Here is a 27,720-nt window from a genome sequence, read left to right on the forward strand (position 1 = left end):
CAATGTGGAATCTTTCTGTACTCCCACCATACTGGTACATAAATAATCTTATTGTGTCTTCCACAGAATGGCAAAACTTTTCTGGATTTCTTTCACTCATATTTAGACTTTCACTGCTGTCCTAAAAACAATGGAAGGTCTGGACTACAGTGGTAGCCTTCATGGTTCTCAGTATGTTTTTGTTTTGATAGATATAATGGTATTGATTGATACACAAGCATATTCAGGCCTCCCTTTTCAGATTCATATTAATGGTCATTTCCCCCACCTGTATGTACACTTTGTAAAGATTCAAAAATCCTTAATACATTGTTACCTAAATTCATAAAATGTCCATGAAGTTAGCGCATTAAAAAATGGTTAAGCCCTTTCAGAAATTTGAGTTTCTTTGTTTCTCTGTGTGTCTGCTTTTGCAATATCTCCAGCATTACTTAGATTGAGCCACCCTAAAACAACTTTGTGAAGAAATGTCTGAGGTATAGCATTAATTTTTATAAACTTCTCCATCCTACTCAGCAATCTGTTTTGTTTTCTGTGCTATTTAAAAATGTCATAATTGAATACATTAACCAATCAATGTTTTTGTGCTTATAGCTAGTCCCTTGTTTGCAGTTTTTCTTCTTAAGAAAAAGAAACAACATGATGTGAACGCCATCCAAAAGCTTTTTCCGTGTGTTTACTGTTGTTTGGTCTCTTCATAAGGAGGCACTGGGTCCTGAAAGAGCTGAACATGGTCCTCTTCCATGGAGGCTTTCTTGGTGGCCTCTTCATAAGATGGAGGCAAGCATACAGTGAGAAAGGCAGTCTCAGGGAGAAGCGTGGAGTAGTGGAAACTCTGTTCACTGCTCCAGGGCAAGACAGAGAGGAGGTCAGTCACCTCATGCTCTGGAAGGGATTCTGGGAGGTCAATGCTGAAGATCTGAGACTGAGGGTTGTGGCGCTGGCAGCGTCTGTAGAGGAATAGCAACAAGAATGCCAGGAAGAGCATCATGGTAGCTGGCAGGATGATGCATAAGAATGGCTCTATATCTTCTTTGGTTGAGCTTGTTTTGTGCTGACTCTGTAAACACAATGGAGAAAAGAAAATGGATCAGACACTTGGAGATGATCTACTAATGCCCCCTCTTTTATCACCAGCTCACATGACAGCTCTCAGATACATCTGCTGCTTCATCTACAAGCAACAGTCCCTTGCTTGTAGTATTTGGTATTTTAAAATTAGCTCTCCCAAACAGGAGCAGAGCCCATGTTCATCACCGAATATGGAGATTTACTGTCAGAAGATGCCTCCATCTGGTGTTTTGGTGATCCACCTCATTCTCAGTCAGCTCCTGCATCCTAGCCTGTCCCACTGAAGAGGGCCTCCCAGCCCTTGTGAGAGCCTTACCCCATTTTAGTAACTTCCTTTTTCTTTTAAAGGGAAGATAAGAATAAAAGAGATGATAATAATTTAGGCAGTAAAAGGGAAAGTAACATTTTAGCCACTTTCTAACTGGGTTTGACAGGGTGATTACCTGGGGTTACAGAAGTAAAAATAATTCTGTTAAAAAAGGCCTAGTATTTCTTATGCACTCTTCACATAACCATACTTGTAAGCCAACTCTGGAAAATATGCAGCCCAAAGTTGTTGCATTGTAGATCGCACCACATGATCACCATATGCCTCATCATACAGCTAAAGGTGGGGGATAATGGGAATTGTGGGCCAACAATATCTGCAAGAGCCTACTATAGGTTAACTAAAGGGAGATTTTTTTGTGGGACGTACTCTAACACGATTTTTCACAAAACATGAAAAATACAAAGCAAAGGAACCATGTACTAGTAGAACGGAGTGGGCAAGAAAGTGAAATCTGTAAGATTACCAGTTTTGAGGGTAATACTACTATTTTAAACCACAGTTTCTCCTGTTGTGAGAACAACCTATTGCATTCTTTAAATAGAAGAATATGCCACAAACATAAATGTTTGAAAAATTCTTAGTCTGGGTAAACTGAAGCTCAGAATCTATCAATCAATTTGACAGAATTTAATGTGATTTCAGGGGTCCTGGAATAAGAAATTATCTCTGTGCATGTGTGGGGATGTTGAATCTCTCATAAGAGAGAAAACAAAAAGTACAGTTATTCAGTTACAAGAACAATGGTTCCTTGCTTTTAGCAAGATGCCAACGGGCCAGACTACAAGTGACATTAAATTCTTGTTCAAGCATTATAAATGCGGGTTTTAATGAATGTAAGTATCATAAACTGGAGAGGCCTGATATTTAACAGCATTTAAGCATTCTTCAGTCCTCCTGGTGATAATCACTTTTCTGAGTACATGCAGAGGAAAGAAATCCCACACCAGTACAATGCATAATTATATCTTAACAATCACAAAAATTGCTTTTTGAATCTATCTATAAAATGGCAGTTCTTACTGTGCACTTTCCTACACTATCTTCATAGCTGATCATGGTTTGGAGAAATGATGTAGATTTATGAAATCTCTTTTGCATGCACAAAGGAAACCGATTGGTTTTTGTTTTTTTAAGAAAGTCTCATTAACAGGAGAGGTATCATTCTTCTTTTTCCTTTTGCAGTATTTAGTATAATCAATAAGCTTTGCACAGTGGTAAAAATGGCATAGTATCACTGGATGTTTTACCTAGAAAATGTCTGGTGACACATAAAACAAGGCAAGGTGCAATGAGACATCTGAGACTGAAAAAACTGAGAGTCAGGGGCACTACTAAGGCAAAGCGAGGTGTGCAGACCACACCAGGTAACACCATCAGAGGAGATGACACTGGGCAGCAGTGAGGTGTCCCAAGGTCCCTCTTGGGGGGGGGGACTCTTCTTGGCATGCTGCTCCTCTTTAGGAGGTGAGGATGGCAGTAAACCTGCAGACCTTTTTCTCTGCTCCCCTTTCACTCAGATTTTTTGGCTCCTTTCCATGATTGTCTTCTGTGGGGCTTGTTTGATGAGACTTCCTTTTTCCTTGCAGGTGGAGATCTTTTATAACTAACTGTTCTTGCTCAGGGAGGCCTCCTGTCTCTGCTTTCTTGACTGGGGGTGAAGATGGTGGCAGGATGCTGGGTTCCCCAGGGTGAGGCCCTGCTCCCTTCCTCACCTCCATCCCAGGAGGTCCATGAGGATGATACCACGAGATACCACTCTGGGTGACACAAACCTTAGTGATACCACTGCCTGACATAAGGTAGGGAAAAGTCCAGTGGTGGGAGTGCTAATACATTGTAGGGTAGTGGTGTGGCTTTAAGATCTAAAGATGGGAAGGAATAACTCTTTATAGACTCAAATATAATGAACAGAATGATAGATTACAGAGAGATCCGGGAAAAATATGGTCAGGTATTGATATTTCTCTTAACAGGTATTTGGGGCAACACAGTGCACTTTAGGCAACAACTGCCACTGCCTTCACCCCCAGCCAAGAAAGCGGAGACAGGAGGCCTCCCTGAAAAAGGACGGTATTTTAATTACAAAAGCAACGTATTCATTATTTTGTTCAGTTGTATTTTTTTTAGCCTTCCCTCCCATAGTCAGTAAAATGAATGCTTACATTTTAGTATTCTTATTATGGACATTATTTAAGTGTATGTGTATTTCAGAGGGAGGAACTGGCAAAACAACCTCTGAGCATTCATTGCCTAAGAAAACCCTATGAAATTCATGGGGTTGCTATATGTCAACAGGCAACTTGGAAGGTGCCTTGAAGGCATGTGTGCATGCGTGCACACACACAACTTTTGTAAATTATTATTTGCACTCAGTAAGGCTATTGTTTGTTTTACCTGTGAGATTTTGCTTCAAAATGTTAATAACTCCCCCACACTCATATGATCAAACATGACAGATGGACACATGTGAATTGCACCATACATATCATAGCAAGCAAATTATAGTGTCCCTTTCTATGTGTATTTACGCATTGCATATAGAATCATAGAATTGTAGAGTTGGAAGAGACCACAAGGGCCATCCAGTCCAATCCCCTGCCATGCAGGAAATCTCAATCAAAGCATCCAGGCTCTGTTTAAAGACCTCCAAAGAAGGAGACTTCACCACACTCCAAGGGAGTTTGTTCCACTGTTGAACAGCCCTTACTGTCAGGAAGTTCCTCCTAATGTTGAGGTGGAATCTCTTTTCCTGTAGCTTGCATCCATTGCTCTGGGTCCTAGTCTCTGGAGCAGCAGAAAACAGGGCTATCATATTACCTCTTAACTTTCTCTTCTCCAGGCTAAACATTCCCAGCTCCCTAAGCTGCTCCTCATAGGGCATGGTTTCCAGACCCTTCACCATTTTAGTTGCCCTCCCTCTCCTTTGGACACGCTCCAGTTTTTCAACATCCTTTTAAAATTGTGGTGCCTAGAATTGGACACAGTATTCCAGGTGAGGCCTGACCAGAGCAGAATAGAGTGGCACTATTATTTCCCTTGATCTAGACACTATACTTCTATTGATGCAGCCTAAAATTGCATTGGCCTTTTTAGCTGCCACATCGTACTGTTGACTCATGTTCAATTTGTGGTCTACTTGGACTCCCAGATCCCTTTCACACGTAGTTTCATCCAGCCAGGTGATACCCATCCTAGATCTGTGCATTTCATTTTTCCACCCTCAGTGCAGTACCTTACATTTCTCCGTGTTGAAATTCATTTTGTTAGCTTTGGCCCAGCTTTCTAATCTATTAAGGTCATTTTGAATTTTGATCCTGTCCTCAGGGGTATTAGCTACTCCTCCTAATTTGGTATCATCTGCAAATTTTATAAGTATGCCCCCAATTTTGTCCTCCAAGTCATTGATAAAGATGTTGAATAGCACTGGGCCCAGGACAGAGCCTTGTGGGACCCCACTGGTCACTTCTCTCCAGGATGAAAAGGAGCCATTGTTGAGCACCCTTTGGGTTTGGCCAGTCAACCAATTGCAAATCCATGTAACATGCTGGCAATTTGTGGCCCTCCATATGTTGTTGGGCTTCAACTGGCACCATTCTTCATCATCAGTTGTGCTGGCTGGGGCTGATATGAGTTGCAATTCAACAATGTCTGGAGAACTGTAAGTTGATTACAGGTTGACTCTCCTTTATCAAGAATTCCAAACTCGTCCACATGGGTGTCTGTGATAGTGACACCTTTGTTTTTTGATGGTTCAGTGTACACAAACTTAGTTTCATACACAAAATTATTAAAAATGTTGTGCATAAAATTCAATCTGTATGCATAAAGTGTATGTGAAACATAAATTAATTTTGTGTTTACACTTCAGTCCCATCTCCAACATATATCATTATGTATATGCAAATATTCCATTTTTAAAAAACAACAACACTGAAATCCAAAACACTTCTGGCCCTAAGCATTATGGATAAGGGCAGAGTGATTAGATATCATAACAGTAAAGGAGGACAAACCACTGCAAAATGTAGGCCATTCAAGAAAAATGTAGGACATTACAAAATAAAAGCTATAAACACTAATATAAATATACATTTATGCTTCTTAGTCATGCTCAAGATGGAGGACATTTTAAAATTTCTTCTGGACAGAAGGTCAAAATGTAGGGCATATCCTGAAAAAGGAGGTTGTCTGGTCACCCTGCATAAGAGAGAACCTGTCTTTCTCTTATACATTACAATTTTGTATCAAAGACAAAAGGGCCCCAAAAAAGGGAAGTCTTCTACTTGTTATATGAAAGCCTCTCGTGAATTCAAGAAAGGGATTTCCAGAGGTTTGCCATGCATCAAGAGGGGAATAGAAATAGTAAATGTACGACAAAGGAGTGTATCACTAGTTTAAAGGGTGAAAGCATTAAAAGAAAATGGAAGAAAATATTTCAAAGATCAACTAAAGATGGGGCCAGTGTTTTGTTGTATCATCACAAAGTATAATCAACATTACAACATATCAAAGGTTTGGTTACAATATATTCTAAGTACTGTGGGCATGGGGGAACAACCACCCTCCCATCATATGTTTTGAGAACAAGCAGATATGTAGTATTTCGATTTAAATATATGTTTTGTAATATGGCGGGAAAATATAAAAGAAAGCTGTGATTTTTATCTTTTGCTCCATATTAATACTATTTACATCCTAAGGTTGTTGTTGTTGTGTGCCTACAAGTCATTTATGATTATGGCAACCCTAAGGTGACTCTATTGCAGAGTTTTCTTGGCAGGATTGGTGGAACAGGGGTTTGCCTTTGTCTTCCTCTGAGGCTGAGAGAGTGTGGCTTGCCCAAGATCAATGAGTCTTAGTCCAATGTCCAAACCACTTCACTATGCTGGCTCTCACAGCCTAATGGCATAATAAATAGGATGCATTTCAAATGTTTCTTAAGTGTGCCTTCTATCTTCAGACTGCATATCTCATCAGGGAAGGGAGACATGAATCAATATGCAGGAACAATGAAAGCATTTGTTGCATAGATATTCAATAGATAAGATGTATTAGAGAATGCTTTGCTTTGGCCACAGAATAATGTGTACTGCAGTCAGCTTCTTGATTATTTAAAGTGTTGCTTTTGCTAGGTACACCAATACCCTTTCATCTGAGAACTGAAAGCCATTTGAAAGAACAAGCATTGTTTTTGTGTACACTGAGTCTCCTGTTAAACTGATTTTGTATAATTTTCAGCTTTTTGCACTGTTTGATGATTCAGCAAAACCAAAGATAACTGAGGGATAAAAGAAATACATGTGTACACCAAGGAAAGCCGCCTCCCTCAACCTCTTTAACATTCTGTCTAAAGCGATTGTCTGGTTTTTAACCGGGGTGTCCATGGAACATACATTGTTTTGTAGTATTACTTATTTACATCTGGCAGTCTTACACCTGAAATCAAAGGTTTTCTTACATCTCTCTGGATTCCTCTTTAGTTGGTAAAAAAGTGGGGAAAACATCAGAGAAGATGTGTATCATTTTTAGCTGCTTTTTCAATACAACTCTCTAATTCTATTACTTTTTAATACCAAGAAACTAAAGAAACTGAAGACCTGTTGATTCACAGTGAGTTTTCTTTAACTGGAATTCCTATTCTAATGAACAGATAAGGTTTATTTTCAGTGTTAAAATTTTGTAGATACTCCATTGCACAGTAAGTATTGTTATCCAGAAATATGTCTCAGTATTTTACATTCACCTATAAACAGTTGTAAATGTATTACTATTCCTGTGAGGTAAGAAAAGCATAGAGTTTCCCCCCACTTTTTAAAAAACAGCTTTTCTCTAGAGGAAAACCAGTTATACAGATGGTAATTTACTTACAATTTATAATTTAATCAACAGCAGGAATAAGACACAAAATGCAAGCTGTTTCAATTAGTGTATATATAGTAAAAGAATTTGATCTGCCATTTGAGCAGAGGTCCACTTCACATCTGCCCCTTCATAGCTTGTTGACTCCAGCATGAGAATGATGTACACACATAAATAAACTATAACAGACCTATTTCAGTGTTAACTCAGACATGACACTAGTCAGTGCAGACTTTCAGAAGAAAGCTGGGATGAAAAATCTATGCATTTGTGAGTGAATCTAGAACATTGTAAGTACAGTGGGCCTTCATTTTTATGGGGGATCTGTTTCAGCTCCCTTCCACGAAAACAGAGGCTTGCACATATTCAATCCCCATAGGCTTGAAAGGGGTGCGTGCCCATGCGCATGCACCAGGGGGCGCGTGCCGGGGGTGCACCCTATTGAAAATAGCGGAGGTCGCCTCTCTGTGGATTTTCAAGGTCATGGATCCCAGATCCATGAGTTAGGGGTGGCTGTATATGTGTTTGTCTTCCTACACAATGGTACAGATATCAGTTTTTTAAAAAATCATCTCACACCTCTTGTTCTGGTCTTATTGCAAATAGGTTCTACTTTGGTGCTATCCTATGCACCCTTTCCTGGAAATAGGGCCCATTGAAATAAATCGGAGTAGATGTGCTTAGGACTGCATGGTCCAGTCTGAAATTCTACACATGTGTACCAAATAATTTTTGATTCAGGACTCCTACGCTCTTAAGACCCTATGGGCTATAAATTGTTTTGTATATTATATATCATTAGGAGATATTAATTATCAAAATGAGTTAATGTTTCCTTAGCTATAAAATTGCATTGCATACGCTACAGTGCCTTCATTTCTGACAGACATTTCCCATCCCCTCCCTTTACTGCTTCCCAGCATTCTTTGAAGTAATTTACACAGCTTAGAGAACACGAGTTCATTGCTGGGTATCACTTTCTGTGACATCTGTGGGTAGGTTTGTAGAGATGAAGAGAAAATAAAAAGAAGAGGTGGGGTAGAATGAAAGATATTTTGGGAGAAAATGACAGAGGAAAGAAACATACTCTAATTTTGCACTCAGTGTCAGTTTTGGATTAAATGTTTAGATTCTGTATCAACAGATATGTTATTCCTTCAGGATGCAGAACAGAACAACAACAACACAGGCGAAGCAATAATAAAAGTAAAACCATGCCTTGAACTGTATGTGCCACATTATTGCATAATTCAACCAAGGAAGGTAAATCAAACTAACGTCCACCCCCAAATGATATATTTTGAAGGAATGAACTTCCACTAAACAGAGCACAAGGAGAGCTATAAAGTACAGACCTGTAGCTGTGTTTCTAGCAATGGCACTCCTGGCTCACTAGTTAACCAGTCATAGTTTCCCCTATCGGCATGTCCAAATTTCTTCCAGCTGCTGCCCAAGAGCCACCTCATGCTTTCATGGATGTATAACTCCGTCCCTTGTTCTTCTTCCTCAATCCAGGTTCTTGCTTTTTTGCTTTCTTTTAAACTGTGCTCCTTCTTCTTCAGCTTTGTCCAGGCAGGAGCAGCTCATCGAAAAGTCATGTTCAAAATTCTGTGCTGTTGAAAGGAAGCAAAGACGGAAAAAGTAGCACAGTGGCCAAACAAATCTCAGATGCTACTCCGTCTTCTGACTCAATCTCTCTGGATTTGCTTCAGTGGCCTACATTATCAGAAAAGCTGGCATCAGGTATCCAGGATGGGATAGTGTTCTGATTGGAGGATAGCCTGCATTAGGATTATTAAAGGAGAATTTGCATGAGACTCTGAGACCACATGGTCCTCACTCTGAGTGGATAAATAATTTTCTAATTTTAGAGATCTAATAAATACTTTTTATGGGGGTGGGTGGGTTGTGGGATGAAGAAACTACTCATATTTGAAAGGAGAGAGCAAAGTGCTTACATCGCCACAAAGACAAAGAAGAAGGAGAATCAGATGCATTTTTTATTTATTTTCACTTAGATGTAATGTAAATTGTGAAAGTGGTTTCTGGGTAGGCAGGCAGGGGCATAAGGCTGAAAGCTGTACTGAATTATTTAGGAGTATTAGAATGTAGATGTTAATGATAAATCCGGAGAAAAGCTACTGCCAGCAGAGGCTTTGACCACTGAGGATATATGATTGCTTTCAATAATGGCAGCAACACATCTGATGTGCTTAATTCTGCCCTTAATTCTGCCCTTGGCTTTTCTTTTTCCAGGATAAGCATCATTAGACTTAAATCAGTTATTATAAGTATTTAAACAAACAAACATAAACAAGAGAACCCTGCCTATAGAAGGTACATATGTAGAGCTCAGTACAACATTTTTTAAAAAATGTGATCAGATTATTGTTCTTTATCTATCCATTAATATAATTGCAATAGTCATTTCAAACTTTAAAAGGCTCATTGCCATCACAGCAGCAACATTTAAGGGTGGGTATACCTCTTATTACTGGAATGCCATCCCTAGGGAGCTCATGACCAGAGAAGAAAGGATGCTCCCTTTCTAATTTTTTTTCTGTTCCGAATGTCAAACTGGCTTATGTTTTTTTAAAAAAACAAAAATAAAACAGCAACAAACAAACTTAAAACTAACCTAAAAAGCTAGTCAAGGCCCAAATATAAATTATTTTATTAAAGTTCCATTTTAAAAATTCCTTTCAAGGCTTTTGTGTTCCTAATAATGTTAAGCATGTTCAGCCTCATTAAGGGCTCATTCAGGAAATGTGAAAATTAATTGAAAATTAATTCAATAATGTTAAATGATAGATATTGGGAAATTAATAATGGATTGTTGAACTGGTTGAATGATTGTTGATTATTATTTAAACAATAGTTTTCAAACAGCAGTGCTTCTTGTTATGTGCCTTCAAATCAACCAACTTATGGCAACCTTGTCATAAGGTTTTCTTGGCAGGATTAATTCAGAGGAGGTTTGCCATGGCCTTCTTAGGCTGAGAGTGTGTGACTTACCCATAGTCACTCAGTGGGTTTCAATTACTGTGCGGGGATTCAAAATCTGTCTCTCATAGTTTGAGTCCAGCCCTTGAACCAATCCATGACACCGTTTTCAGGATCAACTGTGCAATTTACAGAGAATGGTACCAAGTTGTGGCCAGTAAGCCTAGGGCCACATTTTATTACTATTTTTAAAAACAATAATTTATTATACAAATTATAACAAACCAAATACAAAGAGTCACTTCATAATAATCATGTCAACTATTATTGATGGTCTTCTAGGTCTGCTATGGAAAGGGGAGAGTATCAGTTGTGTCTCTCCAAAAAACTTGTTGTCCATGCAGGGGTTGCAATTGTTGTTTGTGGATATATTCAATGGAAATGTGCCTGGAATGTTTCCCTGGTTTTATGTCCTTTGTTGATTTTCATTCAGATAGCCAGTTATCTAATACCCTTGTCCACCAATCAGCCAAAGATAAATGTCCCATCTTCCAGTTCTTGGACACTGGGCACATTTTATTACTGACTCCTTCAAAAGTGCTACTTCCACCTTTCCCCCCAACTTATGAGCAATAAAAGCACTCTAAATCAGGGGTGGGAAACTATGGAAAGCTAGAAGGCTACTTCATCCCACTAGGAAACCTTGGAGAGCTGTACCTGCTCCTGGGGGGGGGGGGGAATAATAATTTTCGCCCTCAATGCCTCTAGGAAATGTGAGGGCATTTTAATTGTGTTTTGGTTTTTTAAAAAGCTGATTTTGGGCATAAATTGGCCTAAGGGGCCTGTAAATTGTGGTGGAAATGCCCCTCCCCATTCCCCCAGGGAGCATTTCAGGGGAAAAAAAATTTTGAAAAATTTTGCAAAAAATATTTTTGAACTCCTAGGAGGCCCCAAGGGCCTGTAAACATGGTGGGAATGCCCTCCACACTGCCTAGAATGCATTTGGGTGTATTATGGAGCACATTTGACACCTGGGGCCATATGGGTAAGAAAGCAGTTCAACAGGATTAACATCTGAGTAGACATGAAGAGAGCTCAAAACTAAAAACTTCAACCATACCAGACTTCTCAAAGCATGTCACCTACTGAAGCAGGGGGTACATGGAAAGCAAAAAGGAGTGAAAGTGAGAGGGAAGAGTGAAAGAGAGTAGGAAGTAGGGATGGACTTGTGGAAAACTGAATTATCTGAGTGTCTGAGCAACAGGTATGATTACAAAGGGATAACGGCAACAGTGAAGGAGAAATTAAGATAGCCACAATGCAGTTCCACCTCCTAGAAAGATATACAGCCATATTAGGAGGCAAATTAGTAAATAACGTAGGTACTTTTAAAATGGTTACAGCCAAACTCTGAACCAGGCAATCTAAAAACTCCTAACTGGGTTTTCCCGATGACTGCACACATTGGGCATCATAAATCAGCAGATTACACAAAACCTGGCTATGTTCCTGTAACCAGATGCACAACTACAGAGGTAATCTCCAGGACATCTGGGAGGTACCCTGGAGAATTTGAAGGATTACATTATCATTGTATATCTATAAGTAGGAACATAACCAGATGCTCTTCTGCCAGGTCCCACTCTCCACAGCTTCTGCACAGCTGGATACTTAAATTCGTGGATAAAGAATCTGTATATATAGAGGGCTGACTGCAGTAGTTTTCTCTAGCACTTTCTCATGGCCCACCACCCTCACAGGCACAACAGGAGAGGGCCTTCTCAGTGGCTGCTCCCAAGCTGTGGAATTCTCTTCCAAGCTCCCTCTCTATTCTCCTTTTGCTGTAGGGCAAATAACTTTTTGCAGGGAATCTTTTTATGGATTATATATACAATACCCTAAAGCTACCAGATCCCTGTCTGATCTTGGAAGCTAAGCAGGGTGAGCCGTGTTTTCTACTTGGTGGGAGAGTGTCAATGAATACCAGGTGCTGTCAGCCAGCTATATTTCAGAGGAAGAAACTGGCATAACCACCTCTGAGTATTACTTGCCTAATTAAAATTCATAGGGTCACCATAAGTCAAAAGACCACTTGAAGGCACATATACAGATACATATGCTATATTTCTATACAGTTGCTCCTTGGAACTCGTGGGGGATCCATTCCGGACACCCCCCCCCCCCGCAAGATCAAAATCTTGTGCATATTCAAAGCCTATAGGCTTGAATGGGGTGTGTGCATGTGGGGTGTTCGCCGTGGGTGTGTGCTTCATTAAGGTTAATGGAGATTGCCCCTCCTTGGATTTTCAAGTCTACAGATTTCAAGTCCATGGACTTGGAGGGGTGACTGTATTTCTTGTTACATGATTTTAGATTTCTAAAAAATTTAATGGTGTTTTATTATGCTAATTTGTGGTGATTTTTATCAACAATTTTTTAAAAGCTCTATCTTTTAGTCTTATGGTAAGTTATGGGAAGAAGAATGGTGTAGTGGTCTGAATATTGGAAAAGGACACTGGAACACCAGGGTTTGAATCCCCACTCAGCCATGGAAACCTACTGGGTAATCTTGAGCAAGTCACACTCTCTTAGCCTCAGAAGAAGGCAATGGAAAACCTCCTCTGAACAAAGAAGAGCCCATAATAGGGTTGCCATAAGTCAGAAATGACTTGAAGGCACATAACAACAGCAAAGTCATGTTGGGTTGAATGCGGGAAGAAAGATGGAATGGATGGATAGATAGATAGATAGATAGATAGATAGATAGATAGATGTTTTGAACATGTTCATACAACAACTAAATAAAGAAATACAATCCACTATAAGAAAAACTTAAAAGCAGAAAATACATAAAACCAACTTTGGGAAGATGCAGGGTCATATGCATGGCTTATGTTACCTTTTTCACATATGTGAAAGAAGGAAAACACTGAGGACACAATGGCACTCATTCTCTTCAAAGAAGTTGCCTTGTAAACGTAAAGCTAAAATAAAAGCAAAACTCAGGATGGTCAGGAAGTCTGTTGGTCTGCTCTGGAAAAAAGCATAGCAGTATCATCTGAAGTGGCTCAGAATTTCATGCAGTGCGTATAAATTTCAGATACACTGCCAGATTTCCTCAGTAAACCTCATAGGAATTTTTTTTTGTCCACTTGCCTGGATGGATATGCTGTTTATCCTCTTAAATGCATTAGCCTGCATTTTTCCAGACTGAACCTCATTATGCCAATTCCTACCCTTTATTTAATCCCTTTAGATATTTTCCTATTGTTTTAGGTACTTTCTGTGTATGCAGTCTCCCTCTGGGTTACACATGAATCTAGTTAATATGCTTTTAGACATCATCAGTGGCAACAGTTCGGGAAATAGGATGCAACTTGACCAGTCCATGACCTCACCAGGAACATACCCTTTAGTCAAACTGATTTCTGTTTTGCATAAAATCAGATTTCCCAGTCTGCTCAACAGTACCGCTGTCAAAGAATATTTACAGTTTACAAAAGAATTTTGTAAGGTGCTTTCCGAAATGCAAATATAATATTCACACTGAAAAAAATTAAATGGTCTTTTGCCTATTTATTTTGGGATGTTTTTGAACCACTGTATAAAATTGTGTGACTTGTGTAGAGTGTATCATAAAACAACTAAACACAGATATTAAATCCACCAGTAGAAGTAGACCATAAAATATTGTGAAAGCATATAATTGATGACAGAGTTGTGTAAAATAATAGCTAACGTAGAAACAAAATTCATACTGGCTGGGGAATTTGGGGAAAGAAAGCAGATTCTTAAAAAAAAAAAACCTCTTAAAAATGAACTCTTCTAAACTTTCCAAAAAAGGTTAAACAAAGGCCACAGTTATATATGATATAGCCTAGCTAAAGTAAACTAAAATAAACATATTTTCCTTTTAAAAGCTGTAAGAGAGATTCTGAAGAAAGGATTTCACACAAGGAGCTATCTGATGAACAGGACATGCTAGTTTTTGATGTTTCTCATCATTGTGTTTTGGGAAGGTCTTTAGTAAGTTGCTATGCTTCTAGTAGTTTTATATGACTTTTAAAATCATTGAAACTTTGGGACCCCTTATAAAGTAATGTTAGCTCTCTTCCTGTTGTCTTTCTGTCTGCATTTAAAGACATGTAGCTACTGATTTATTTCTAAGGCAGAAACTTATTAACATCTGGTGCTCTTTTCCCCCTCCAGGGATGTGTTTTAAATTGTATTTACATTGTTTTTAAGTGAAACATATCTATTAATTCTGTTTTAATAGATGACTTGTGTGTATGTGCCTTCACGTTGCCTGTGGAATTGTGGTAACCACATTCATAAGTTTTGCTTAGGCAAGAAATAAAGGTGATTTGCCACTGTCTTCCTCTGAAACATAGATTACAGCTCATGGTATTCTTTGGCAGTGTCCCATTCAAGTACTCACCAGGCCTGATCCTGCTTAGATTCCAAGATCAGACAGGAACTGATGCCTTCAGGATATTTAGCCCTTATTTTTTCCTACTTTAATTGCATTTAATTGTATTTTCAAGTTTAATTATATTATTTAATATTACTTTGAGTTCCCTTGAGGCCCATCTTTGGGAGCAAGGTGGGATACAAATCCAGTGAGCAAATCCAATAAATAAGTAAACATTGCCTTGGGATTCAAGGGTTTCTGCCTTCTATCCCTATGCTCAGACTACTGGAACATCATTTTCCTTTCTAAGACCAGCGAATGACAATAAGCACATGGTTTCTGCCTCTGAGCAAAAGTTTTTTGAATTGAAGTGTGCATTATTAAAGAGAGCATTCACTAAAATTCTCTTGGGGATTCTAGCTGCTGATGTAATTTAGCAAAACCACAGATGGAAAATATCAGCCTGGCTCAAAAGCACAAGAATGTGTATTACCCCCTCAGGGGACAGCCAGACACTTTTGTCTATATGCCTGTCATGGCACTACTTTTGTTCTGAATGCTGTTCACCAAACTCCTAAGGTGCATGTATTCATGTTAGGATGATGTCTCAATATTACAGCCTCATTTGATGTAGGAGTAAACCCCTTTAAGTTTAATGCAGTTTATTCCTAATCAAGTGTGCTTACGAATAAAGTGTGCTTAGGTCTGTGACCTTACTTGGGGAAACCTAACCTCGTTTTTCTTCTCTTGGAGAAACTCTTTATTGCAGAGTTATTAGTCTTGAGAATGGAAGAATTTAGACAGCCTATAACTGAAAGAGGTGAAGTAGATATGAAGAAGAAAATTAGAAGCTTCAGTTGTTTCAGATGTTAAGTAAACTGGCACAACCCCCAAAAGTGAACAAGATCTCTTGAAACTATTTTCCCCAAGCCAAACCTCTTCAAACTAAAACATTTCAAACTAAATCAGGCAAATGTTGTTGAAATGTCTATTGTCTATTGCATCTGAGTGCTTGTTATTATAAACTATCTGTAAAAGAATTCATTTCTTTCATGTTGACAACATCCATTTAAGTTGTCCTTTACTGAGAACAGAAATGATTGTCCTTACTAACTGCTCTGTAAAGAGGGATTTTTTTTTAACACTCCTGCTTTCATGTGACTAAACAGGCCTGTTGTTCTTCTTGGTTCTTTTTCAGCTATAGGAATGAAAGCCATTGAAGCTCAGCTCCTTATTCCAGAACACTCTGATCAGCTGCTAGTGGCAGTGAACCTGGGGAATATGAGGAAACTGATGATATGTTATATTGTATCAGCAGATTTTTCTCTTCATCAAGCTTGGATAAAGTACTTAAGAGGGGAAGGTCATTCAAATGCCACATTCAGCCATATAAATGATACATACTTTTATATTTCAGAATAGCAAGGATTCTGTCCATTCAGTGTTGGACACCCAGACATCAAGCTGTCAAGATAACTGCTCATCCCCTTGCTTTTGAATAGGTCCTGCTCTTCTCACAGTCAATGGAAGCTTAAGAATACTAAGCATCATTAACAGGCAATTCAAACTATTCTGCTGCCACCCCCCAGCAAACAACTGGAAATGGCAGCTAGATTGAGAGGCAGATGGTGTGAGGATATAAATTCAGCTACTTTAAACAGTGGGTGGAATTTTGTGGGAGAAGTGCTGCAACGGTTGTATTTTTTCCAGGATCATACAGCAGTGGCGAAGGAAGGAGTATCAAATCTGCTTGTTGCAAACAGTGGTGTCCCTGCCCCAGGTGTCACCCAAAGTGGGGGTGTCAGGGCTCCTGGGGGGGGGGGAGCTTCAGGGGGTGGTGTGCCCAGCCCTTTCCCTCAGTGCCTCCATGTTGTCCTACTCATGAGTAGAATGACGTGGTGGCAGCATGGTGGAGACGGGCACTGCCCTCTCCCTCAGTGCCACCATGTTGTCCTAGTCAAGAGTAGAATCAGTGAGGTGGAGAAGCTCTCCTCCTTTATGGATTCCCTTTACCCCACTTACTGCTGTCCCATTTTACCCCTTTGTCTTCATATTGTAATCTGAGTTCAAAGTGCAAAAGTAGTTTGCACTCAATTAACTTAGCAAGAAGGAGAGGACAGGAAGGGGCATAATCTTGGTCTTCCCAGTAGGCTTAGGCAAAAGCAAAATGGCTACAGCCTCTGCTAGATTCTGTATTCCGTTGCTTAGATACACATGATCTGGTTTTCATCTGTAAAATGCCAGAGGGTATGCAGAGGGAGTCAGTGTGGTGTAGTGGTTTGATTGTTGGATTAGGACTCTGGAGACCATGGTTTAAATACCTGCTTAGCCGTGGAAACCCACTGGCTGACCCTGGGCATGTTACACTCTCTTAGCCTCAGAAGAAGGCAATAGCAAAAGCTGAACAAATCTAGCCAAGAAAACCTCATTGTAGATTTGCCTTAGGGTTGCCATAAGTCGGAAAGAACTGGAAGGTACACAATAAGAAGGATTTACATGTGCACATTTGGTCAAGAAAGTATCTTTTCTTGACAGCAGATACATGAAATGGTGCCAACAGGAAACTCAATTTAAGTCAGTCACTTAAATTGGATGGCATTCTGTTAGGGACATATGTACGTGTTGATTTCCCTTATGTATCCCTTCACAGCATCCAAAGCCTTCCCCTGGGACTTACTGTAAAGCCCCTGAAGAGCCCCTGTACAGCCATTCCATGCCTCATGTGAAATGGGCAGGAGCATAAGTTTGTCTGGCTATGTCCTCATCAGAACTGAGATCTCTGGGGGATCCTTGTGGATCTCAGTATGGCTGCAGTCATTTCTTGCTACAGGGATGTAGCTGGACATTTCTCTGGCTACAGGGATGTAGCCGGACATTTCTCTGATCCTGCCCTCTCCCCACAAGGCATGCTGTGGCCATGTGAAGGTGGGAAGACTTTCGGAGGTTGTACAGTAAGTCCAGGGAAAGTGGTGGTATACAACTCAGCCTAGTGTAGGTCCGCATGCAGGACTACTATGTTATGCTGTGTAGGATTGCAGTCATTGTATCTTTTCTGGTTTAAATTACAATTTACAATTTTTCTAATTTAAATCATAATCCATCATGCTGGAGGAAAAGCTGTGGAGCTACAGTTTTAGAAGGGAATCCATAAATAAAACAATGCATAATGTCTTAAGCTTTCCAAGTGGTGGGTGGAGTACTGAAATATTGCATTGTGCTCTCTTTTCTGCCCCAGCTCACCCTACATTCAGAAGGGGGAACCCGTGGTTCTATTAGTTGCTGGTTTTCAACTCTTATCAGCCTTAAGTAGTGTGACTAATGGTGGGATATAGTAACATTTGGAAGGCCACAGGTATTTCTCTCCTCATCCTTGACATACATCATTGCACTAAGACAAAAAAGGACCCATATCTAAATGGGAGATCATGCCATAGACCCTCCACATCAAATGTCCTCCATTCAGCCTCTATGCATCTGCTGAGAGAGGACATTATAGGCTTCTTCTTGAGGGAACCATTGCCAAGAATAGATAAATAGTCTTACCAGTTTCCGGTGTTCCATCAAATGGGCATAACTGAGGAGTTCTGTAGGCTTTAATTATGGACTAACTACTTATCTCTGACATGAAGTATATTTGCCACTCAAGAAACAAAAACTGAGTATTTGAAACAGTCCTGAAGCTACAATAGTTGGATCAACTTCGGTGAGGGATTCACCAGGTCACTAATTAAAGAATTTGAGTTTAGAATCCTTTGCATGTATTTAAAAAGTGTGGTGGTCCCATAAAATAATTTAAAGCAGCATTTTCTCCAAGCACAATCCAAAATCTTATTTAGTCTGTCTCTCTGTTTTGGTCTAACAGCTGGAATGATAGGATATGAGGGAACAGATTTTGGATTTGAGGAATAAGATTTTGTTTATTGTGTGATGCTCAAGTAAATCCTTAATATTTTTCACTGCTGGCTTGCTTTGACAATTGGTATGGAGCAGTGACTTCATGGTAATAACTAAAAAGTTATAAGTAAAAGAAAATGTATAGATTGACCAAAGGAATTTGGTAAAAGTGTTCTCATTAATTTTAGAAAATGGGAGGTTTTGTTCCTTTGTCAATTAATGACAGTTACAGACAAGCATTACATTTTCTACTTCTCTCTCCCCACCCATCCCTTCTTCTTTAATAAGCTCACTGATCCTGCTGAAGGAGACATAAACCTTGAGATTTTTTTTTAAAAAAAGAACTTGTGCTACTTAATATTTAATCAGTGCTATTTCCATGACAAACTTTCTGACCTCAAGCCAACGAATTCAGGAAGCACAAATGTTCTTTGTGTAACTAGAAAGAAACCTGATACAATGTCTTCCATTTTGTGGGAGTGATCCACTTCACAGACTGTGGCTCTCATAGTCCACTGCAGTCACTGACATATCCTCAAGATCTGAGCAGAACTGCAGGAGGGAGTGATGGAGCTTTAGAGGGGACAATTGGGTACAAATCGTATTGATTTTGTAACAAAAGACAGCAGACTAGATTATCATAATTACTTTGGGTCTTGAAAAATTTATGAAGATGCTGTAAAATAAAAGACCAGGAAGGTCAGTGACCAGACAAGAAATGAACCAGGAGAAAAGTCAAATAGACCAGTGTCATGATCTTTTGATGACAGGATCTGGTTTGAGAAAACAGGAGAAAGTTTGTCAGATGATGTTAAAAAAAATATGAGGGTCTCCAGCATCAGTACTGTTACCTCAAGACCCATCTTTACACAGAGACAAATAAGATTAGATTTTGGTGTGAAAGATTTTGCTTTTTTTTTTAAAAAAAGAATTAGCTGGCATGGGGAACAAGGAACATGTACTTCCGCTGCAGTCTGGTGTGGACTCTTTCACCCCACATTTCTTGTTATTTGTTATTTGCAACATGAAGAAGGTCTCATTGGTATCAGTGGGAGTGTAACCAGGAAGCTCAGAAGGTGAGAGACAATTCTTGTTGAGATCTCAGAGGAAACAAAGGATTAAAATCCCTCAATTTATTATTTGTTGTTGATCAATGCGGCATGTGGTATATCACATGGGGGAGAGCCTTCCCAATGGCTGCTCCTAGGCTTTTGAACTCCTGAGAGGAGCAAAGACCTTTTTGTTTAAATAAGCCTTTAACCTTGGCTGACCAGGGTGGGATGATGTGCAATTTAGTGGTTTTTTTTTTAAAGTAGGTAATCTATATTTTCAGTGTTTTAAAAATTGTGTTTTAACCAAATGTATCATTTATTTAATTTTTAACTTTAGTGCTTTGCATTGTTTAAATTTTTCTGTTTTAGTTTATATTGTAAGCTGCTTGAAGTTCCATTCTGTAGGAAAGTGGCATATAAATCCAGTTTAAAAACATCAATCAATCAATCAATCAATCAACATAGAACATATATAGGGGTGGAAATCCTGTGGCCCTCCAGGTGTTGTTGGACTGTAACTCCTAGGGTGCATCTACGCTGTGGAAATAATGCAGTTTGACATGACTTTAACTGCCATGGGTGAATCCTATATTATCCTGGGATTAGTAGTTTAGTGTGGCACCACAACTCTTTAGCAGAGAAGGCTAAAGATCTTATAAAATTATAAATCTGAGGTTTCCATAGGATGGAGCTACAGTACAGTCGGCCCTCAGTATCCGCAGACTTGCCATCTGTGGATTTGAGCATCTGCGAATTGCAAGCCTGCACTGTACCCAATTGTGGTGCATGCATGTGGTGCATGCATGTGGCCACCATTAGGGTCAACCCTTTTGTCTCCAGTGGTGGCATGGGATTTCGCTGTGAATGATTTGTTATTGCCAGTTTATTCCTGGGATAATGGCACTTTAATGTCGACGTCATGTGAAAATCTTAATCGCGATTGCATGATTTTGACAGGTTAATTGCTGGTTAACCCTGAGTTCCCCAATGTGATAAAGTCCTTAGAAGGAAACCAAAACCATCCAATCAACTCTTTAAACAGAGGCTGGATGGCCATCTGTTGGGATGCTTTGACTGAGAGTTCCTGCATGGCAGGGGGTTGGACTGGATGACCTTTGTGGTCTCTTCCAATTCTACGATTCTATGATTCTATGAGTCAACCAAACGGAAGTAAAGGATTTTCTGATGGTAAAACATTATTACCCAAAATTGAACAGAATTGTTGTGCTGAGTCTAGTACACTACTCCTTGCCAGAAGCAACATAAGATTATTAAATATAATGAAAACATTTTAGTTTTATTCAACTATAATCTGTTAATCTTTAAGTAGTATGTTAATAGTAGTATGTTGGCGATGTGTAGGTGGCAACTCAATTACGCAGAGACCCAAGTGCAAATGGATGAAGGAAAATGCCCTACTCGCTCATATTATATTTTGCTGCATTTATTTCTGTAATAACATCCAGATGTCTACAGTGTTTCTGTAAGTCTCCCCACCTCCCAGAGCTTTTATCAGTACATACAGGAGAAAGCAGTCAAGAGGTTTAGGTGAAAATTCACATTTAAAAAAAAACACAAAGGATGTGGATACAGTACGGTACCAACAGCAGTAAGGAAAATATATCCCTTAAAGCTGTTATTTGAATTGGGAGGAAAAACAGCTTAACAGCTTTGTAGGAGTAATTTTCATTAGAATCTACACAGGAGAGGAAAGAGTTATACGTATTATGCTACTATTTCTTAGATTGTACGCCATGGGCAAGTTTACTCGTATCTATTTTATTGTTTGTATGTACAGCATTGTGCAAATCTACAGCACTATATAAATAAAGCATAATAATAATAATAATAATAATAATAGAACTGCTTCCAGTTCTTGTTCCAGTTCTTGATAAATTTCTAGTAACTGTTATTTGAATTTTTAAAAATGGATAAATGCAGATGCATATTTAAGTGGGCTACAAGTTGACTCTAAATGCTACATCCTCTTAGGAATAGTAGTGTGAAAAAGCCAGTCTTCCTACACAGTTAAATGATGCATAGTTTTAGCACCAGTAGCCAAACAAAACCCTTTCTTCTGTTCTGTCTCCATTTTCATGTTTAACAATGCCGAACTTGTAGTGGCAACTCCGGCTATGATGCAGAATTCAAATCTTCCTCTCATTTGGTGACCATCTCATTAATGCTTAACATAGCATAATTTAAGGATTTAAAATGCTGAACCTCTGATGGTCTTGGACCTATATTGTATGTCTTGTTTTTGTGTGTAAATCTACAGTGAATTGTACATATATCTGTAATCTTTTGGCATGCATAATGGTATACAAAATCTACATTTCTATAGACTATCTATACACTTTACAAAGTTAGACTCACTAGGAAAATCAGTTTGCTTATCGTTCCCCAGAGTGTACACTTGTTAGTAAACTATGATAACCCTCTTGAATATATGATGTCTATCACTGATGCAGGATGATTAATACTGTTTTATTCCATATGAACACACTTTATGATATCTTTTTTCCTGCTGTCCTTACTGAAAGGAATACAAATGCAGACACAGTTGATGGGCAAATTCTTATTTGAGGATACTGATTCTTTCTGAACCTGAAATATCTGTTCATGTGAATGATACCATAGTATTATAAGCTGTTAATTGATATCTCTAGCCATGTCAAGGAGACCAGAAAGCAAGAAGAAAATAACAGTGACAATGGTGTAGATCCTACTGCTGCTCTCAGCTACAGCAGAACCATTGAATCAAAAGGAATAAGTTACAAGTTGACTAACCATTCACTAGTTGATTCAAGAGTTGTACTGTAGTTGGGACAAACCAACAAGAATCAGGCAGGATATTAGTGTATGACTTCACTCCTTAGGAGCCTTCCTTTTGGAAAGGAATGTGGACAGGCTATTTCTGAGCATGAACAATACAATACAGTACAAATGAATAAATCAAGATATACTTCAAACTAACTCCTACAGAAATACAGGCAGCTAATTATGATGGCGGATGCATCTACACCAGGGGTAGGCAACCTGCGGCCCACGGGCCGGATGCGGCCTGGCAAGGCCTTGGGACCGGCCCCAGCCCGGTCCTGCCGCCGATTGCCGCCGGGGCCTTTGGGGGGCAATTGTCTATAGAAACCTCAGAAACATGCATTTATATTAACATTTTTTTAAAAAATCAGCAAATTTTTTCGCATGTCCTCCATTTTTTTTTAAAAAAGTGTCTTCCATTTGAAAATTTTGTCCTACATTTGTCCTGGTTTATTTATATATTTATTTTTATTTAAAAATTTATTTAATTATTTATTTTTTGGCTTCGGCCCCCCCGGTTGTTTGAGGGACAGCAACCCGGCCCCCGGCTCAAAAAGGTTGCCTACCCCTGATCTACACTATAGAAATAATGCAGTTTGACACCACTTTAAGTGCTGTAGCTCCATCCTGTCTTCAGCCTTCTAGAGTGCTGATGTCTCACAAAATTACTAACCCCAGGAGTCTGTAAAATGTAGCCATGACAGTTAAAGTCATGTCAAACTGCATTATTTCTACAATACACCTGGTGAAGTATGACACAGATTTAAGTTCACAAACAGCTTATGTATTTCCTCTGCACAAGTTATTTTTTCCCAATAACAAGAAGATACATTCCAATATGGTTTTGTACTACTCTTCTTTTTACTTCAGTCTGTGCTCCAAACCATATCAATAGTTTGATGGTTCCATAGGATTTTCAATATCCAAAGCTAATTACTCTCCTTACCTAGAATGGAGTACAAGAGTTAAAGAAGAAACAGGTAGAAAAGTAAATTATACAAAATTAAGTTGACAAGAGTTTTGCAAGTACAGAAACCATTCAGCATATTGATTTTTATATTCAGCACTACTTCATGCTCAGCAAAATAAAGCAGCTTGTTTTCTGCCAGATGAGAAAGCAGGAAAAATTGTGGGGAAGCCTACAGTCTGTTCCAAACCAACACTAATCTGTAAAAAGCATTAGCTCAAATATTTACAATGATCTACTCATATAATTACAGCATTTGTCTATTTCACCCCACAAGGTCACCCCACAAGGTCATATGCACTTCTTCTTGCCCTAATGAGCCTTCACATTGGTTCTAATTTAAGTCAAGTAGACTCTGGGCTTGTCTACACCAGCCAGAACACTCTGAGCTGTTCCTGGAGTATTCTGACCCTAGAGCTGCCCTGGATTCTCCTTGTTGCCCCTGCTCCCCATAGTGAATCTAGGGGGTTGTCTGCACACTCATCCTCACTGTGTTGCCTGACATTGCCATTGCTGGCATGAGTCACTCTCTCTGAGGTCACAAGCAGGCACCAAGCACTTTGTTGTGACCTCAGAAAAAGTGGGGATGTGTGTTGACAGCTGCTCTGCATCACAACAAAGTGGCCTGGGTTTTCCTGCAAAATCTGGAACAAAAGGTGTTTTTTTAAAATTAGTTTAAGAGAGGGATAGGGCAGATTGAGGGATTCAAGAGCCAGCTTGGTTTTGAGAGCCAACATTGTTTGAGCATTGGACTATGACTCTGCACATCAGGGTTCAAATCTCAGCTCAGTCGTGAAAACCCACTGAGTGTCTGTGGGGAAGTCACACTCTCTGACCTCAGAAGATGACAACAGCAAATCCTCTCTGAAGAAACTGGTCAAGAAAACCCCATGATAGGGGTTTCACCATAAAGCTGAAACAACTTGAAGAAACACAACAAAGGGCAGATTCAGTGTAGAACAGGCCTTACATCATGAAGACAGTCCACACTTGAACTGAGGATATGGCCCTGTGTTGTGAAGATAGGTTGCCATGAGGACAGGGAGGAAACCACTTCATTTGGCCCAAGAGCAGAGCAAGCTGGAAATCTCCCTGAAAGCCAAGATGACCAAACTGAGGCTGTCATACTTTGGACACATCATGAGAAGGAAGGACTCATTGGAAAAGACAATAATGCTGGGAAAGGTGGAGGGACGTAGGAAAAGAGGAAGACCACATGCTAGATGGATAGACTCTATTAAGGAGGTAATGGGTATGGGATTGCAAGAATTAAGCAGAGCAGTGGAGGACAGAGGGTTTTGGAGATGTCTCATTCATAGGGTCGCCATGAGTCAAGATTGACTCAACGGCAGTTAACAACAATAACAACAAATACTGTTGATACAAGATGGTGTTTTTCCACATCTTTGCTGCTCATCCACCAGAGAGAATTGAAAAAATGTATATATAAATAGAAGAAAGGTCCTCCAGGATCAGTCCAAAGCTCTACCTAAGCCCAGGACTCTTTTCTTACAATGGCCAAATAGATGCCTATAGGAGTACCAAAGGAGACCCTGAATGCATTAGCACCCTGTATATTCCTGAGCAGTTGAAGTACATTCCTGAGCATGAAGTATTATAAAGGAGTTATATTTTACTATTTCAGTGTTTGAACCAAATTATTGAACTAGATATAGTAACTGTGCCACAGCACCTTTGCTAAGGTAACCATAAAAGTAGATGACCGACCTCATCCTTAAATGCATACTGTAATATACAAAATTACCTCCACCTGTTTATCATAACATTCTCAGGCTGGCATCCCCAGGTATGTCAGTATGTCCTTTCTTGGGTGTGGTGAAGATTGGTATTCCCTCCTTCCCTCTGAAGTGCTCAATCCACCCCCCCCCCAACTTACCATTTGTTGTTCTTGTTAGGTGCCCTCACATCAGTTCCAATTCATGGCGACCCTGCGGATGAGACATCTCAAGGAATCCCTGTCCTTCACTGCCCTGCCCAGATCCTGCAAGGCCTTGCCTACAAGCCCCCTGATCAAGTCTATGCATCTGATTTGTGGTCTTTCTTTTTCTTCCACCCTCTACCTTTCTTAGCATTATTGTTTTTTCTAGTGATCCATGCCTTCTTATTATGTGGCCAAAGTATGATAGTTCCAACTTGGGCGGGGTACAGACTGCCCCTTTGGGGTGGCCTGCACCCGCCCCTTTCCCCGACGGATCGAGGCCTGAGCTGCCACAGCGGCAGCCCCAGAGGGCCCGATCAGCCACTTTTCCTGGCCTCAGGGAAGCGACAAAAGGCCACTTCCCCATGGCCTGGAAAGGGGTATGAAGCTCCAAGGACACCCCAATAGCAGCGAGGAGAGACAGAAAGGGGCCACTCGGCCCTTTTATCTTTAGTATCGCTGGTGCAGTTGTGTAAAGGCCGCGCCAGCGATACGCGCGGCAAAGGAGCTCCAAAACAGAGCTCCTTCTGGCACCGCTGAAAGGGCGCCAAGATGTAACAGCTGCGGTGCGCTGTTTGGACATGGCACGGCCGTTATGTCAAAATGGCGGTGCCCATGTAGACAGGACTGTTAAGGAAAATGCAACATGGGATATACAGTGAATGAAATAAAACATGTATGTGAGAGTCAGGATGACTCAGCAGAAGCAAACAGAAGCCACACAGGTGTAAAAGGTAATGGAATTAACAAGTCCTAAATGCCAAGGACAGAAATGTAAAGTGGATAATTGAGCACACCTGAGAATTGTTAAGTGGACAAGGTGAGATGATGAAATCATTAATTGTGGGTTGAACCAAGAAAACCAATGAGAATGGTGTACACGCCCACTGGGTGGAAACAGACAACAGTAGGTGGTATTTTCCAATGACTATAATAATGGCTATGAATCCCAATGTATTTTGTGGGTAGTAGTGGATAGTAGTATTGGATAGTTTTGGAGCTGTATATAGTAGAATAAAGTAGATCTTTTATATAAGACTACTGAGTTGTCTGGTGTCTTGACTGAAGATACAAGAGCCAGCTGGATCCTGAAGAAGTGGGAAGACTTCTGTGGAAGCAGGAGTGAGAAGGCTTGGAGAGTTTGTCAGGGTCTTCAGCCTATTCTCTGTAACTCTGCTGCTTTAGAGCAAAGCTTTAACCACTGGCCAAAACTGGTCAGCGCCGGTGCGTAACAAGGTGGTGAGTTCGAGCCAGAGGTGAAGAGCTACAACTCCCATCATCCCTGACAAGGGCACCGCCATTTTTACATACTCAGTACATACTAGGGTTAGGGAGCGTCTAAAAATGACGCTCCCGGGCAATCCTAGCACGTACTGAGTATGTGCTTAATGGCTCATCTGGACAGGGCCTTGGTCATCTTTGCTTCCAAGGAGATCCCTGGTGTGATCTGTTCAAGAAACCATTTATTTGTCTTCTTGGTCATCTTTGCTTCCAAGGAGATCCCTGGTGTGATCTGTTCAAGAAACCATTTATTTGTCTTCTTGGCTGTCTGTGGTATCCTAAGTACTCTTCTCCAGCACCCCATTTCAAATGAGTTTATTTTCTTTCTGTCTGCTTCCTTCACTGTCTAGCTCTCACATCCGTACATGGTAATTGGGAATACAATGGCCTGGACGATTCTGACTTTAGTGATCAGTTGTATGTCTTTGCTCTTCAGTATCATTTCCAGTTATTTCATAGCAGCCCTTCTCATTCCTAATCTTATCATTTCTTGACTGCAGTCTCCATTCTGGTCAATATTTGATTTTAGATATGGGAATTCTTTAACTATTCCAATTTCCTCATTATCTAGATTGAATTTGTGTATTTCTTCTGTGGTCATTATTTTTGTTTACTTATGCTCTGCATCAGACCTGTCTTTGTACTTTCATCTTTGACCTTCTTTACTAACTTCCAATTCCTGAATGTTTTCTGCTAATATTATGATGTTGTCTGCATATCTTAGGTTGTTAATATTGCTTCCTACTATCTTCACTCCTTTTTCTGATTCTAATTCTGCTTTTTTTAATGATATTTTCAGCATACAAGTTAAACAAGGTGATAGGATGCACTTACCATACAGCCTCTGTAATCCCCACCACACTCCACCTCATTCTAGAATGGCCACTCCATACTTTATGGGTAGCAGGTAGGAACAGAGAAGTATCTGGCTACATCCCTGTAACCTGTTGCAAAATTATTACAGCAGCATTGTGACCCCAGCAGGTTTCAGCACTAATGTAAACATTTTGATTGTTTAAGTTCATTAAATACTATTGTGTTTAGCAGAACAGTGTTTCTATGTAATCATGTGTTTTATTTGCATGTGAATCAATTCTTTTGCTTAAGAAATCCCATAGGTGGAGAAACACTTGTAACCTGGGGTTCCAGATT

At 39.8% G+C, this 27,720-nt stretch overlaps 1 protein-coding gene across 1 annotated transcript; it reads right to left on the reverse strand.

Moving 5' to 3' along the window:
* SMIM28 (small integral membrane protein 28) lies at nucleotides 1-8,943 on the reverse strand. The gene is made up of 2 exons (XM_089528461.1): nucleotides 8,617-8,943; nucleotides 1-1,060 (listed from the first exon to the last, which is right to left on the reverse strand). Exons 1-2 carry the CDS (start codon nucleotides 8,725-8,727, stop codon nucleotides 677-679), a joined length of 495 nt encoding a protein of 164 aa, XP_089384587.1. The 5' UTR covers nucleotides 8,728-8,943; the 3' UTR covers nucleotides 1-676.
* Between the last annotated feature and the right edge of the window lie 18,777 nt (nucleotides 8,944-27,720).

The sequence above is a fragment of the Sceloporus occidentalis genome, unplaced genomic scaffold (assembly GCF_023333645.1).
Source record: "Sceloporus occidentalis isolate IW3139 unplaced genomic scaffold, rSceOcc1.0.p SCAF_6, whole genome shotgun sequence".
NCBI lineage: Eukaryota > Metazoa > Chordata > Lepidosauria > Squamata > Phrynosomatidae > Sceloporus > Sceloporus occidentalis.